At 42.0% G+C, this 15,614-nt stretch overlaps 1 protein-coding gene across 7 annotated transcripts in view; it reads left to right on the plus strand.

Annotated features, from left to right (window-relative positions):
- Positions 1 to 14,778, plus strand: part of NUMB (NUMB endocytic adaptor protein) — an 82,905-nt gene extending 68,127 nt beyond the window's left edge. For 4 of the 7 annotated variants that reach the window (XM_081315836.1, XM_081315838.1, XM_081315839.1 and 1 more), the window contains 4 exons: positions 3,023 to 3,322; positions 6,619 to 6,768; positions 10,027 to 10,182; positions 11,266 to 14,778. In XM_081315836.1, the coding sequence (XP_081171962.1) occupies positions 3,023 to 3,322; positions 6,619 to 6,768; positions 10,027 to 10,182; positions 11,266 to 11,981 (1,322 nt within the window). In that variant the 3' untranslated portion in view covers positions 11,982 to 14,778. The remainder of the gene's footprint in view (positions 1 to 3,022; positions 3,323 to 6,618; positions 6,769 to 10,026; positions 10,183 to 11,265) is intronic. The other 3 variants (XM_081315840.1, XM_081315841.1, XM_081315842.1) reach the window with 1 other exon arrangement.
- The last annotated feature ends 836 nt before the right edge of the window (positions 14,779 to 15,614 follow it).

A 15,614-nucleotide genomic window follows, 5' to 3' on the forward strand; every position in this document is an offset into this window, starting at 1 on the left:
CCAAAATCTCAATGCTTTTAGCCAGATTTAACGTTGCAGATGTGATGTCTGCTCTCATTTCTGCTAATTTCTCTGTAAACTTCTCCTCCAACTTTTTCTCCATTATCTCAACAAATTGTTGCATTTGCTTTTCCATAGTTTCTTGGAGCAAACTCTGCAAATCTTTTACTGTAAAAGCTGATACAGATTCAGATGCAGAGGACAATAAAGTTTTCGCGGAAGACTGCTGTCTCAGGACAGGAACTTTAGAAGATATAGTCGCCATTTTCACCCTCTATTGTTAACTACTCACTTTCACATGCAGATTCAGCAAAGTCCATTGAGTTAAAGATCAAAACATCATCTTCACCAAAATCTCCTGCATCGCTCTGCCTGCGTCCTCTTTCTCATAAGCTCTACCTTGCTAGCAGGGATGGTTGCGAACACCCTGTTCTGCTCCAAAAAACCCGGAGCAGAGACGCCTTGCAGTCCGGAGCATGCCCAGGCTTCGGGGGGGCTCAATCCTTCCGCCACCAAAACTCTAAGTTCTGGCAGCCCCGGAGAGCTCTACCCCTACCTGGACGCTCACCCCCTCCTCTTCTCCCGAGGTGGGGGCTTCCAAGCCGCCGAACAGCTGATCGACGCTGTTTTCGGCAGCTCTACGGAGCTGCGAGGCTGACAGTCAAGAAATGGCTGCCTCCGGCATCGCCTTGCCATCCGGAAGCCCGATAATGATAATTATTAAATCAGCCTCAAGAATAAAACATAAGTGTGTGTTTGTATATTTTGCAAATAAATAGGAGTTTGCTATTTGTCACAAGGAAATATAATAATTATGCCTTTTGAGTATACATTAGAGGGGGAAAATGTTTTTGACTTTTTTTACATTGTTCTGAGTGATTTTATCAAATAATGAAGGGGAATCATCAGTGTTAATGGTTTACAGTATTTGTGACCTGATAATCTTGGAAAAAAAATAACCATGACCAATCTGTTTTATAAAGACCAGAACATTTATTAAAAAGTTATAAGCCAAGTAAAATCAGAGTGGCTTTCATGGTTCTCACTATGAAATAGTGAGCGTGCAATCTAGTTAGCTGGTTACTCTTTCACCATATGTGATATTTCTAGTTCATGCCCAGGCAGGAAAGGCAGAGTTAGAGTTGGCATTGGAGCTTGGTATTTTCCAATCCTCATTTAACTTTCTGATATCAACCTCTAAGCATAAGCTTTATAAATTAAGTAGAAGAACAAGGCAGGTTACAGACGTTATATGAATGAATGAACCTTTATTGTCAAAGTACAACCATGTATACATTGAGATTGGCTGAGCCTCCCTTCGTGCCCCCACCCCCAACTTACAGTGACACAAACCCTCCATCTTATTACACCATGTGAGCTAATTGCACAACACACCGGCCTCACAAGTCAATCATGCATAAAGTTTATAAAATTATATCCTGTTCAAAAGCCTAACAGCCCATGGATAAAAGCTGTTCTTCAGCCTGTTGGTACGGCTGGCTATACTCCTCTATCTCCTACCCAATGGTAGGAGAGTAAAGAGATACCATCCAGGGTGTGAGTCATCCCTGAGAATTTTCCTCACTCTTCCAAGGCAGCGAGCCCTGGCGATGTCATCCAGTGGTGTCAGGGGACAGCCCACAATGTCTTGTGCTGTGCTCACCACCCTCTGTAATGCTTTCCTATCCGCAGCTGTCAGACCAACATACCAAACCACAATACAGTACGAGAGGACGCTCTCTATAGTAGACCGGTAAAAGAAGGTCATTAGCCGTTGTTCTACCCTGTTCTTCTGCAAGACCCTGAGAAAGTGAAGTCTCTTGGGCCTTTCTAGCCATCTGGGTTGTATTAACTTTCCAGGTCAGATCTTCGCAGAGGTAGACTCCCAGAAATTTAAAGGAGGAAACTCTCTCCACACAGTCCTCCCCGATGTAAAGTGGGGCAGGTTCCTCTCTTTTCCTCCGGAAGTCTAGCACCACCTCTTTCATCTTGCCGATGTTCAGGTGCAAGTTGTTGTTACAACACCATATGGATGGTTTTTGTACCTCCTCCCTGTATGCTGTCTCATCCCCACCTGTAATAAGACCCACCACGGTAGTATCATCTGCAAACTTAATTATCGCAGTAGATACCTTTTGACGATCTCCATATACTATGGAACATACTGTATATCATACATTATTGTTTTAAAGTAATTAATACGTGTGATTGGAAAGCAGTATGAAAAATGCAGCTTCATTGAGAGAGAGAAAAGGCTAGACATTGTTGTTCCATGAAAATACAGTACATAAAGCTGAGGGCAGCATTTTCTTATTTTCCTATTCACATGCAAACAGTTCAAAGGCTCCGGGTTATGATGCATCATGGCTCAAAATACAGTAACTATAGGAAGTGTCTAAATAGAAGTCTGGAGGACCAGTTGTAACATGTACCTCAGGATGAAGGAATTTGTTGCTTTCTGATCTTGAAATGAATGGTAGCAGAAGATTGAAAAGGAAGATATTGCAGGTCACAAGTTATAGATGAAAACACAATGAAGGTTTCAGTGCAGTACCTCGGACATTAGTGCACCAGATGAGAAAGGTCAATTTGAAAGCAATTCTCTAAATCATTGTTGCTGTTAGTGACAAACTTTGCAACCTGAGATTTAAAAATAAAGGTCTGACCAACAGTTTCCAGAACTGTTAGATACCCAAATCTGATTTTTATCTCAGTTTTACAAATAAAGGACCATGAGTGCATACTCAGCCATATTTTTACTCCTTTCAGTTTGGGGGCTGCAAATGTAATCACTTAGTAATACAGTAAAACCCTTGAGATAAGAGTGTTTAACTGATAATTGAAATGTTAATTAGGTAATTAATCATTGAACTGTATTTGCCTTACGTTAAAGATGTAAAAACTAAATAAACCGGAAGTTATATTTTGTGTCAAGAATGTACTTTCCCATAAACTAAAAGGAATTTTTTTTAAAAAAGCCTCAGGTATTCATGCTCTTCATTTTTTAAATATTTCATTACAGTTGAAACAGATGTGAAAACAACTGCTTCAAGTGTTGTACCTGGCAATACAGCTCCATCTCCAGGTTCGCCCACTTCTCCTACTGCAGAAGTGGCCACTTCTGCTGAAAAAGAATCCGGCAATCCTCATGCCATTCCTCGGCGGCATGCTCCCATTGAACAGCTGGCCAGGCAGGGGTCTTTCCGAGGATTCCCTGCTCTTAGCCAGAAGATGTCTCCATTTAAACGCCAGCTTTCTCTACGAATCAATGAGTTGCCCTCCACAGTGCAAAGGAAGACTGACTTCCCTATAAAAAACTCAGGTAGGATAAACGTTTTCCCAAATTCTGTTTTTTGAGTCTGTCTGCATTTGAGACCGAACTAATGTTGGCTTGATTCTCCTCAGATCTTCTATGTTTCTTGTTTGATATGCCACTACAAGGTGACATTATGTTGCTGATTTCATGACCTCCCAAGTTACAATATTAAATCCTAACAGTTTCTTCTAAATATAATCAGAATTTTTAGATAACATCACATATTACCAAGTATGGGTTTGATATCTGTGTTCAAAGTTTATTGACTGCTGTTAATTATCTTTGAACTATAAGGAGTCCACTTAGTCAAAAACATTTTGGCCTGGACTTCCGGTGGCGGTGCGGCGCCGAAGACAGCCCTTGCGGGCTGCCCGCAGCTCAGCTGTGTTATTTCCACCCGAAACAGCGCCAATCAGCTGTTCGGGTGGATTTGAAGCCCCCTCCTCGGGAGAAGAGGAGGGGGTGAGCCCCCAGGTAGGGGTTGAGTTCTCCGGGGCCGCCTGAGCTTAAAGCTTGGGCGGCTGAAGGATCGAACTCCCCCGTAGCCTGGGTTGCTCCCAGCTGGTCAGCGTCTCTGCTCCGCAATTTCTGGAGCGGAGCCAGGCGTTTGCGACCACCCCTGCCAGAAGGAAAGACCATGGAATAAAAGGAGCAGGCAGAGCGGTACAGGAGGAAAAGGTGAAGAGGACTTTTATGGCTGCTTTCTAGCTTAATGGATTTTAAAAATTTAAAAGTGAAAGTGCGTAGTAAGTGAAAGTAAAGATGGCGGCGAAACTTTCCTCAAAAGCTCTTTGGAGTGCTGGAACTTCTCCGATGCAACAGTCATCATTACAAGCGTTGCTTCTTCCTGATGTATTGACACCGAAGGATTTACAAGATGCTCTTGAAAAATATGCCCAGGTAATTTTGGGAAAAATGGGTGATAAATTTGCAAAGATGGAGGAGAAATTGGAGAAATTGGAGAAATTGGAGGAGAGAATAGAAGAGAGGATGGAAGAAAAGTTCAGAGTGATGAAGGTAGACATTTTGTCTTCAGTGTATAGAGTGGCTGAATGTGTGGAAGATTTGGATGAAAAAGTGGAAGATTTGACTCAAAAAAATGCCATATTAGAAGCAAAAATACTGGAGAATGAAGATTTAAGAGACAAAATGGACAGAGAACTGAGTCTTGCTCAATATTTCCAGATGCAACATGCTGTTAGAATCAGAGGCTTAAAAGAGAATATTAAGGAAGACCTAAAGCAGTTGATTTCTGAGGCTCTGGAAGTAGTATTGAGTCAGCCAGCATCTGAAATAAAGGGAGGCATGGATAAAGTGTTTCGTGTGAATTCATGGATTGCTAGACAGAGAAAGTTACCTAGAGATGTGGTGGTTTATTTTGCAAAGAGGGAAATTAGAGATGAAGTTATTCAAGCTGCCTATGGTACTAAAGTTGTGATTGCTGATCAAGAAGTTTTGGTTCTAAAAGAAATTCCTCCAAAGATTTTAAGGAGAAGGAAGGATTTTACATTTTTAGTGCAAGAGCTCAAGCAACGAGATATAAGGTTCAGATGGGAGATTCCAGTTGGGTTGATGGTGATGCATGAAGGTAAAAGGCACCGTTTGGCCACTGTGATGCAGGCGCGTGATTTTTATAATAATGTTTTAAAAGCAACCCCACCATCACTTCTGGAAGCTGCAAAGGGATCTGGAGAAGGAGAATACCAAGAGGCTGAAGATGGACAGACAGAGGAGAATGGTGTTGGAGGAGATCAAGCCACAACTTCTTTGGATGATTCTAGAGAGCAGAGGGAGACGCGTGCTGCTTTAAAACGATCAAAGAAAAATAAAAGAAAAATCTACTTACAGCCAAGCAGTGGGAGGAGTACGGCCTAAAAAAGATAGTCCTATTTGCAGTGCTCCAAGAGCTTTGGGATGATATGCATGGCAACTAAATTTTTAATTTGGAACGTTAATGGACTAAATTCACCACAGAAGAGGAAGAAAGTTTTTTAATATTAATGATCAACAACAAGTTGACTTTTTTAGTTTATTTCATACAAAGTTTACCCTGTTGGATTATAAATTTTTCATTTTTATGAGGGATTGGAATGGTGTTTTGGATGTACAGATGGACAAGGTTGGAGCTTTTAAGCGCGTCCCAAGTCATGTTAGACTGCCTAAATCTTTTTTTGAAATGAAGGATGACTTGGAATTGTGAGATATTTGGCGTGAAAGACATTTGTATGAAAAGGATTACACTTTTTTTTTGACAGACATTAATCTTTTTTCAGGATCGATTTTATTTTGTTGACTAATGACTTTTTTTCAAGGATGAATGTAAACAGCGGATGAAGGGTTTTTTTTTGAAATTAATATGAATAAGGGCACCTCTATGGACATGGTTTGGGATGCTAGCAAGGCCTATATGAGAGGGGTGTTGATATATATGAATAATAAATTTAGATGTGCTGTGGAAGTTAGGAGGAAAGAATTGGAGAATGAAATAAAGGAAAAAGAAAAGGCTTTGATTTTGAATCCAGAGGATGTGAAGTCTAAGGAGGCTATTAAACTGTTAAGAGGAATGGATTGAGTATATCTAGAATAAATATGGGACAAATGGATTGAGTATATCCAGAACAAATTTGGGACTAAAAAGTTTCATGTAGTATTTGAATAAGTCTTCCCTTCTTTTCTCTTTTTTTTCTCTTTTTCTTATATATTTTATATTAATAGTGTTTGTAGTTATCCTATATGAGCTAGAGAGTGATAGATTTTAGGGTTTACGGTTGTTAGCATATGGTTGTTTATGATTCTTTTTTTTTGTTTTTTATACCTTGTACTTAGCTCTGGGAAGTCGGGGGGGGGGGGAGGGGGGAGGGGTAAGGAGGGAGGGATAGGGGAGGGGTAGGGGGGATTGTTAAAGATAAAATGTATGATAAAACTTTTCAATTAAAAAAAAACATTTTGGCCTGGGTCAGCTTCTCTTGAGAAATAATTTGTGTTTGCAGAGCTTAATGAGTTAAAGGCCTAGCTTCTGCAAGTGAAAGTTGTGCAGTTTTGATAATTATTCTGATATTTAATATGATGAGAGTACTCCGAGAAACTGACATAAAATCAAAATAATTGTAACCTTCATGCTCATTCCCCAGTTTTTTTTCTTTGTTCTTAACTTTTCCTCTTTCGCTTTTTAAAGGACAGATGTAGTTTTTCCTAATCATGGGGGGATAAAAAGATCAAAGAACGACATTGTGAAAAAGCAGGAAGGTGCCTTTGTATTATGCTGGGCCATATCTGTGCAAACTTTTTTTTTCTTTTTTCAGTTCCTGAGTCTGAAGGAGAAGTCGATAGCATTAGTTCATTGTGCTCCCAGATTACAAATGCCTTTAGCACACCATCTGAGGATCCTTTCTCCTCTGCTCCTATGACAAAGCCAGTTACAGTGGTTGCGCCACAGTCGCCAGCTTTTCAAGGTATGTGGTCTCTAAACTTGGATGCATGTGATACTTTTTATATGTGCAAATGCTGTTTTCCTTTTGTGTGCTGGCAATGTAATGTTTTAAACCATCTTTCAGCTCTTTTGTTTGCATCTGGAATCATATGTTTAAACTAAGTTACTTGCTTGTAAGCTATTTGTATGTGAACTTCCTAGAAAGTCAAGGACTTATTGAGAACAATCAGTTACATGCTAATAACAGGGAAAAACATTTTTAAAACAGAAGGCCACATCTTTAAGATGTTACAGATAAAACTTTACTATGTAAGGAATTACGCAATTACCCATTTTCCAATCTCCTTGATCTTTTAAAAAAAAACAGATGAATGACTATAAAATAAATATAAATCCAATAAATTTGCTATCTGTTGCTTATTTTAAAAAACATAAAGGCTCTAAAGTTGAAGAGATGTTCCCAGCTTTGATGTTAAGTAACAATATTTATGTCTTGCTTTGATATCCTATAAATATCCTATAAGATATCCTATAAGAGCCTTGGTGGAGCAGTGGGCTAATGCCTCCTTAAGTAACACCAGCTGCCTGCAATTAGTGCAGGTTTGCATCCCACCAGGCTCAAGGTTGACTCAGCCTTCCATCCTTCCGAGGTAGGTAAAATGAGGACCCAGATTGTTGGGGGCAATAAGCTGACTTTGTAAAAATGCCGCTTGGGGGGGGGGCAAAAGCCCTAATAAGCAGGCATATACATAGAATGAAGGCTATTGCTAAGCACATTGTGCTTTAGATTGTAAGCCGCCCTGAGTCTTCGGAGAAGGGCGGGATATAAATGGGATTAAAATTAAAAATTAAAATTAAAAATGAGATGCAACTTGCAGTCTAATCTTTGAGACAGTAAGTATCTCACTGCTGGTTTTAAATAATGAAAGGTAACAGCTGATAGTCAAAATAATTCTTTTGCTAGGATACCAATAAAGCAGGGTGTTTCAGCCCATCACTGTTTGTCCTTCTAAACTTGTTCTGAGAGCAAAGAATAAAGTCAGAAATAAAGTCCACAAAGCAGCCTTTAAAATATTTAGATTTAGATTTAGATTTTATTAGATTTATATACCGCCCTTTCCCGAAGGACTCAGTTTTACAGGGCATTTTAAAATCACATCAATATAAAATACAAAGTTAAAAGAGAATTAAAATATTAAATTATCCCTGAAAATAAAACCCCAGTTAAAATTCTCAGCCTGGGTCAGAGAGCTTAAAGAGCCAAGTCTTCAGGTCCCGGCGGAATGAGCGTAGGTCAGGGGCAGTCCTGAGCTCTATGGGCAGCTGGTTCCAGAGGGCAGGCGCACCCACAGAAAAGGCCCTCTCCCTGGGTGTTATCCGCCGGCAATCTTTTACCGGCGGCACCCTGAGAAGACCCTCCCTCTGCGAGCGCACTGGACGAAGGGAACTTGATGCTGGCAGCAGGTGTTCCCTCAAATATCCCGGACCCAAGCCATTTAGGGCTTTATAGGTCATCACCAGCACTTTGAATCTCACCCGGAGAGCAACCGGAAGCCAATGCAGCTCACGGAGTAGAGGTGTTACATGGGAGTATCGGGAGACCCCCATCACAACTCGCGCAGCCGCATTCTGCACCAGTTGTAGTCTCCGAATGGTCCTCAAGGGCAGCCCCATGTAGAGAGCATTGCAATAGTCTAAACGGGAGGTCACGAGCGCATGAGTGACTGTGCGTAGGGCATCTCGGTCCAGGTAGGGTCGCAACTGGTGCACCAGGCGAACCTGGGCAAAAGCTCCCCTGGTCACGGTTCGTATATGATCTTCAAAATTGAGTCGTGAGTCCAAGAGGATGCCTAAGGTGCGAGCCCTCCTCACCCCCCATCATTAAAGGTGGAATAGTTTGGTTAGCCCGAGATGCCGGTACGCAAAGCCACTCAGTCTTGGCAGGATTGAGACGAAGCCTGTTTCTTCCCATCCAGACCTGGACTGCCTCCAGGCAACGGGACATCACGGTGAGGGCATCGTTGGGTTGGTTCGGGGTGGAGAAAAAAAGTTGGGTATCAGCGTACTGATGATACCCCACCCCGAAGCTACGAATGACCTCGCCCAGCGGCTTCATATAGATGTTGAACAGGAGGGGCAAGAGAGCCGACCCTTGAGGGACTCCACAAGCAAGAGGCCTTGGGGTGGATCTCTGCCCTCCCGTCAACACCGACTGCGAGCGGCCCAGGAGATAGGAGAACCACCGTAAAATGGTGCCGCCCACTCCCAGCCCCCTGAGACGTCGCAGTAGGATACCATGGTCGATGGTATCGAAAGCCGCTGAGAGATCTAGTAGGACTAGGACAGAGGAACAACCCCTGTCCCGAGCCCGCCAGAGATCATTCACCAGCACGACCAGTGCCGTCTCCGTGCTGTGCCCGGGCCTGAAACCCGATTGGTATGGGTCCAGATAATCAGTTTCCTCCAGGAACAGAGGAAGGTGTTGTGCCACCACGCTCTCAACAACCTTCGCCAAAAAGCGAAGGTTGGAGACTGGATGATAGTTATTTAAAACAGCCAGGTCCAGGGCAGGCTTTTTGAGGAGTGGTCTCACCACCGCCTCCTTCAAGGTGGCGGGGAAGACACCCTCCTTCAAAGAAGCAGTTATTACTGCCTGGAACCAGTCTCGTGTTCCCTCCCGAGCCGCATAAACCAGCCAGGAGGGGCACGGATCCAAAAAACAAGTGGTGGAGCTCAGCCTCCCCATGATCCTGTCCACATCATCAGGGGAAACAGGATCGAACTCAGTCCAGATAACATGCTCAAGACCGTCCGATTCCTCCACGTCAGACTCCACCCAGTCAGAGTCCAAACCGGCCCGGATCTGAGCGATTTTGTCCGTCAGATGATGACTAAACTCCTCGGCCCGTCCCTGTAAGGGATCCTCCCTCATCTCCTGGTTAAGAAGGGAGCGAGTCACCCTAAACAAGGCAGCCGGGCGATTATCTGCGGACGCGATGAGAGCGGCCAAGTAGTTAGCCCTCGCCGTCCTCATCGCAGCAAGATAAGACCTTATAAAGGTTCTTAACTGCAATCGGTCAGTTAGCAAATACCCAAGGTAACTTCCATATGAATTAACAAAACTGAATAAAAAAATGCTTGTAGAATAATAGTGGGCAAGCATGACTAAGTGCTTGATGTATGTTGCATGCTGGCAAAACCATGTTTTATTTTCGGCATTCCAGTCATGTGCATGCTTTGCATGAATTAACAGCATTGATGTTGTCTGCTCCAATTTTAGTAAATGGCATTGCCTCTGCCTTCCATGTGTTTGGTGATAAACCAGCTCAAACTACTATAGCATCTACAGCAATACCACTTCGTGAAACCAATCCCTGGGCTCAGTCCCCTGCTGCTCCAGCTGTTGCTAAAACTGGAGCTGTAGCTTCTCCTTCTGGTAAGACTGGACAGTAATCTTGGTGTGTTGCTTTTGGAAGCTTAAAATTTGTGGTGCTGGATTTGAAAGACTTCGATCTGATCTAACAAAATGGTTCTCAAGGATTTCTTTCTAATATCCAGAAGCATCGTGAAGGGAAAGTAGAAGAACTGGGCATTTAGATGTAGTATTTTGTTTTAATGTGGAAGTTAAATTAGTATGGTAGGTGGATAGGCAATTAAGTAAATAAATAATATATTAAAGCTTACTAGAAAAAAAGGCTGTTTCAATAACCAGTAGCTTTAATGTAAAAAATGGCTCTTCACAAAATCATTGATTTAGTGTTATAAATTAGCACTTGGAGTAATTGACATTCTAATATAAATATATAAGATTTCTAGTGATTTAGAAAACTACTTGAGGATCCATCTTTTAAGCCATAGTAGATTTTTTTTGTCTAAATCAAATGATATGTGTTTCTAAAAGCCATACCGTTTTCTCCTAAGAGTAGTACTTTTCGTGTATTTTTATTCATTGAAGCAAAAGGTGCAAGGACTGTTTCGCATTTTTCTACATATTTATCACATTCCCACAGAATTTAATTAACTATCTAGTCCCTGCATATCGGTCTCATATCCCTTTTTTTTATAATTTCATGTCTTTTTACTTAAGGCTTTGTATCCAAACTGGATAACTCACATTTCTGAGTGCCTGAAATTTCTGACCTAGGGATGAAGGGTATAGTTTATGTTATTGTAGATCAGTTGGCTTGGCTAACAGTTCCCCTTTAGGACATTAGAACGAGAGAGAAGCTGGACATTGAAATTGAAAAGATGGAAGGAGGCCCATAACTTGTTTAATTAAATGCCCAGTTCTAGTTTCAGTTTTAAAACCTTTGTCAACATTACTGGAACTTCATACGTACACTAGTTAAAGTATGTTAATCATCGTTATGGATTCTTTACTACTGACTGGCAGTAGGAAACTAGCTATTCTCACCTGGTGGTGGTTAAAAGCTACTTCAATTCCTCATCAAATTGTTCTGAAGACGGGGAAGACAATATCTTGCTGAGGCTATATCCTGTTCTTAATTTCTTTTCACAGGTGCTGACTGGAGTGCTGACTCGGGAGCTGCCTCTCCGAACCTGTTTCAGGCAAGTCACAGGCGCACTCCCTCGGAGGCAGACCGTTGGCTGGAAGAAGTATCTAAAACTGTCCGGTCTCAGCAGGCTCAGGTGCAATCCCAGCCTCCAGCTCCCCAGCCGCTCCTCCAGCCTCCTGCGGTGGTTTCTCAGGCAGCACCAGCTTTTCCAGGCGGCACCTTCATTGCACCTCCACCAGTGCCTATTGGGGTGGTGCAGCCCATGCAGCCTACGTTTATCCAGGCTCAGCCATATGCTGTCACAAATGGAATGCCCTATTCAGCTCCCAGTGTAACCATGATTGGAATCACTCCTTCCCAGATGGTAGCCAATGTCTTTGGCACTGCAGGTCATAGTCAAGTGCCCCACGCTCATCAGTCACCCAGTCTTATAAAGCAGCAGACATTTCCTCAATATGAAACTAATAGCGCTACTGCCAGCCCTTTCTTTAAACCCCCTGCCCAGCAGCTCAATGGCTCGGCTGCTTTCAATGGTGCGGACCCTGCCAAGTGGCCCACAGAGGACAAACATGTGCTTCCGCCTGGAGCTGGCCAGCAAGTGGATCCATTTGAAGCCCAGTGGGCAGCACTGGAAAGTAAATCCAAACAACGTACTAATCCATCTCCAACTAACCCTTTCTCCAGTGAACTACAGAAGACATTTGAGATAGAACTCTAAGCAGTCCTGTGGCTTGTACTTCATCTCTGTTTATGTGTGTGTGTTGGCATTGGATGTAAGAGTATACCGGAGGCAGCATTTTTTTAATCACTCATGTCCCTGTCTTTGGAATTAGGTTGGGGATAGAGAAAGGGGACAGTCATGGAAAGAGGCTCCTAAGCCTAGCCTGTTGGGGTATAATCCAGGTAACATACCCTTGCCACCTATTTGGGAACTTGAATGGCAAAAGGAAATCTGAAAAGGGCTGAAGAAGGGAGTTGAAACCTGAAGCCTTTTTTCCACATAAACTTCAGGAAACCTCACAAGCTGAAAAGCAAATGACTCACCACTATCTTAAGAATGTGTCTACCTTCCTGTGAATGGTCCGTTCCCTTGTGGCGAAAGCAGGGGTTAGGGAATTGTGGCGCAGTAATGAATGGGCTGTTGGAGAAATCCTGAGAGCTGCTGAGAATATGCTGTCAGTTGGAAAAAGGATGAGCTTCCATTTCAAGTAATTATATATAGAATAAAGCCAAAATCTTTATTTTTATGCATTTTAGATTATTTTAAATAGTTCTAGTTATTAAAAGTCGAATGAGTTGTAAGTAATCTTGCCAAAGTTATAAAAGGGGGTTGGATGTAAAATTGTACATAAGATTGATTTATCACTGATTCTTATAGTCAGTAATATGGGAATAGGGTAGGGAGCAGAGTTCCTAGCTTGTCCCTGTCTGTATCATTGTAAGTAGCATATTGCAACTACAATCATGAATCATGACCAATTTTTTTAAAAAAATCATTGTAGAGTAGTGTAAGAACAGTATTGTCTTGGTTTGAAAACAATTGGTAAATTTTATCTTTTTTTAAGCAATCAAATTAGATATTAGAATTCATATAGGTTATTTCATGTACTGCTGCAGTTTATTTGTCTTACATCTCTTTTAACACTACTGTGACAACTGTAATTATATTTACAATCAGGTCTACTTATGAACCCATTTTAGGTGAATTAAATAGAGTTTAGATATTTTTTTTAAAGAAAAATGCTTTTCCCATTGTTATATGTGAAAGCTTATAGCTAGACTACAGCTATTCCATGTCTTTCCTCTGGCAAATCATGAAGTCCATCTCATTTTTAATTTTACTCTTAAAACTTGGCCTTACAAGCAAATGTAAGTTATATATTTGTACTGATGATTTATAATCTGCTTTAACAGAAATAAATGTTGGTAGTAGATTATGTGTCTTTCTCAACAGGTTTCCTTGTTTTCCTGCAACCAGTTTGATCTCCATTTCATTTGGTCTATAGATCACCAAATTTTAAATGTTCGATCTACTAAGAACAGGGCAAGATATATATTTTCATTTGTATCTATTGCTTAAAAGCAAGACATGCAACTTCTGGAATTTCAACTTGCTTTTATTTTGAAACTTGTATTATATTTCTTATGTCCCAAGAAGAATGTGGTTCCAAGAAGTTGCCACATTTCCCATTAAGGGATTACCACCGTATTATTCAGAAATAGCCCTGAAGAACTTTGTATTTGTTCTAGAGCATTGTTCGTTGTCTAGAGACAAACTGGTTTTTGCTCAGTTTTAGTGTGTCTTAGTAACATAATGGAACTTAATGGTATTGCTGTTTAAAGTTACAGTACTTAAGTGGTTTGTTTCAGTACAAAGCATGCTTACTCTAAAACAAAGCTACCTCAAATGTAAGTGCATGTATGGTGGATGTATGAATTTGGACTATGCCATACTGCACTTGAGTAAAATTCCCTTTCACTCTTTTTGTCCTTGGTCTATTCATACCTTTTGCAAATGTAAATGCATGGAATTCTCATAAAGCTGCCACATAGACAATAATTGAATATTGTCAATGAAACATTTGTGTAGAGCCTAAATAAATTCCTATTGGGATCAGAGGCAAAAATTTCCATAATCCAGTAATTTTTGTACAGTGAATGGACAGTTATTAGCCTCCTATATACAGGTCCAAATACTTTTAAGGCCTTATTTCTGTTGTAGAAAAACTTTTATAAAACCAGATTTTATTTGGGGTCTAGGGAAAAGAGCTTCTTGGAATATGCATTCCTTATCGGGATTGTTGTGTAGAATGAATGAACAAAGATCAATAGTTGATTATTTGTTATGTTATTAAGGAAGGTATAATTCTATCTATACAATTTTATCAACAGACAGAAAAAGTGCTTCTCTCAGATATGCATTCAACATTAATCTAGCACAATAACAAGTACAGCAAAAGCTGCTTTGCTATTTTACCATTTCTCTTTATTTTTAAATATTTCCCAGTCACGGGAATAGATACCAATGTGACCCAGATTTTGAAAAAGGGGTTGGGAAGTGATGAACTACAATAGATATAAAAAAATCCATACACCCGTTAAAATGCCTGTTTTTGGGATGTAAAAAAAAATCAGACCAAGATAAATCACCCCAGAATTTTTTCCACCTTTAATATAACATATTTATTTATTTATTTATTTTATTACATTTATATACCGCCCTTTCCCGAAGGACTCAGGGCGGTTTACAGGGTGATTAAAAACAAAGATACAAAAGTTAAAAACAGATTAAAAAAAATTATATTCGTCCCTGCATAAGTAAAACCCCAGTTAAAATTAAAATTAAAACTAAAATTAAAATTCTCAGCCTGGGCCAGAGAGCTCGAAGAGCCAGGTGTTCAGGTCCCGGCAGAATGAACGGAGGTCGGGGGCAGTCCTCAGCTCCACTGGCAGCTGGTTCCAAAGGGCAGGCGCACCCACTGAGAAGGCCCTATCCCTGGGTGTCGTCCGCTGGCAATCTCTTACCGGTGGCACCCTGAGAAGACCCTCCCTGTGGGAGCGCACTGGACGAAGGGAGCTTGATGTCGGCAGCAGGTGTTCCCTCAGATATCCCGGACCCAAGCCATTTAGGGCTTTATAGGTCATCACCAGCACCTTGAATCTCACCCGGAGGGCAACTGGGAGCCAATGCAGCTCGCGGAGTAGAGGTGTTACATGGGAGTATTGGGAAACCCCCATCACAACTCGCGCGGCCGCATTCTGCACCAGCTGAAGCCTCCGAGTGGTCCTCAAGGGCAGCCCCATGTAGAGAGCGTTGCAGTAGTCTAAACGGGAGGTCACGAGCGCATGAGTGACTGTGCTAGGGCATCTCGGTCCAGATAGGGTCGCAACTGGTGCACCAGGCGAACCTGGGCAAAAGCCCCCCTGGTCACGGCTCCTATATGGTTTTCAAAATTGAGTCGTGAATCCAGGAGGACGCCCAAGTTGCGAGCCCTATCAACGGGGGGTAACACCTCACCCCCCATCGTTAAAGATGGAATAGTCTGGTCAACCTGAGATGCCGATATGCACAGCCACTCAGTCTTGGCGGGATTGAGACGAAGCCTGTTTCTCCCCATCCAGACCTGGACCGCCTCCAGGCAACGGGACATCACGGCGAGGGCATCGCTGGGTTGGTTCGGGGTGGAAAGAAAAAGTTGGGTATCATCAGCGTACTGATGATACCCCACCCCAAAACCACGAATGATCTCACCCAGCGGCTTCATATAGATGTTGAACAGGAGGGGCGAGAGAACCGACCCCTGAGGAACTCCACAAATGAGAGGCCTTGGGGCGGATCTCTGCCCTCCCG

This window comes from Vipera berus (genome assembly GCF_964194415.1).
Source record: "Vipera berus genome assembly, chromosome: 1".
Taxonomy (NCBI): Eukaryota; Metazoa; Chordata; class Lepidosauria; order Squamata; family Viperidae; genus Vipera; species Vipera berus.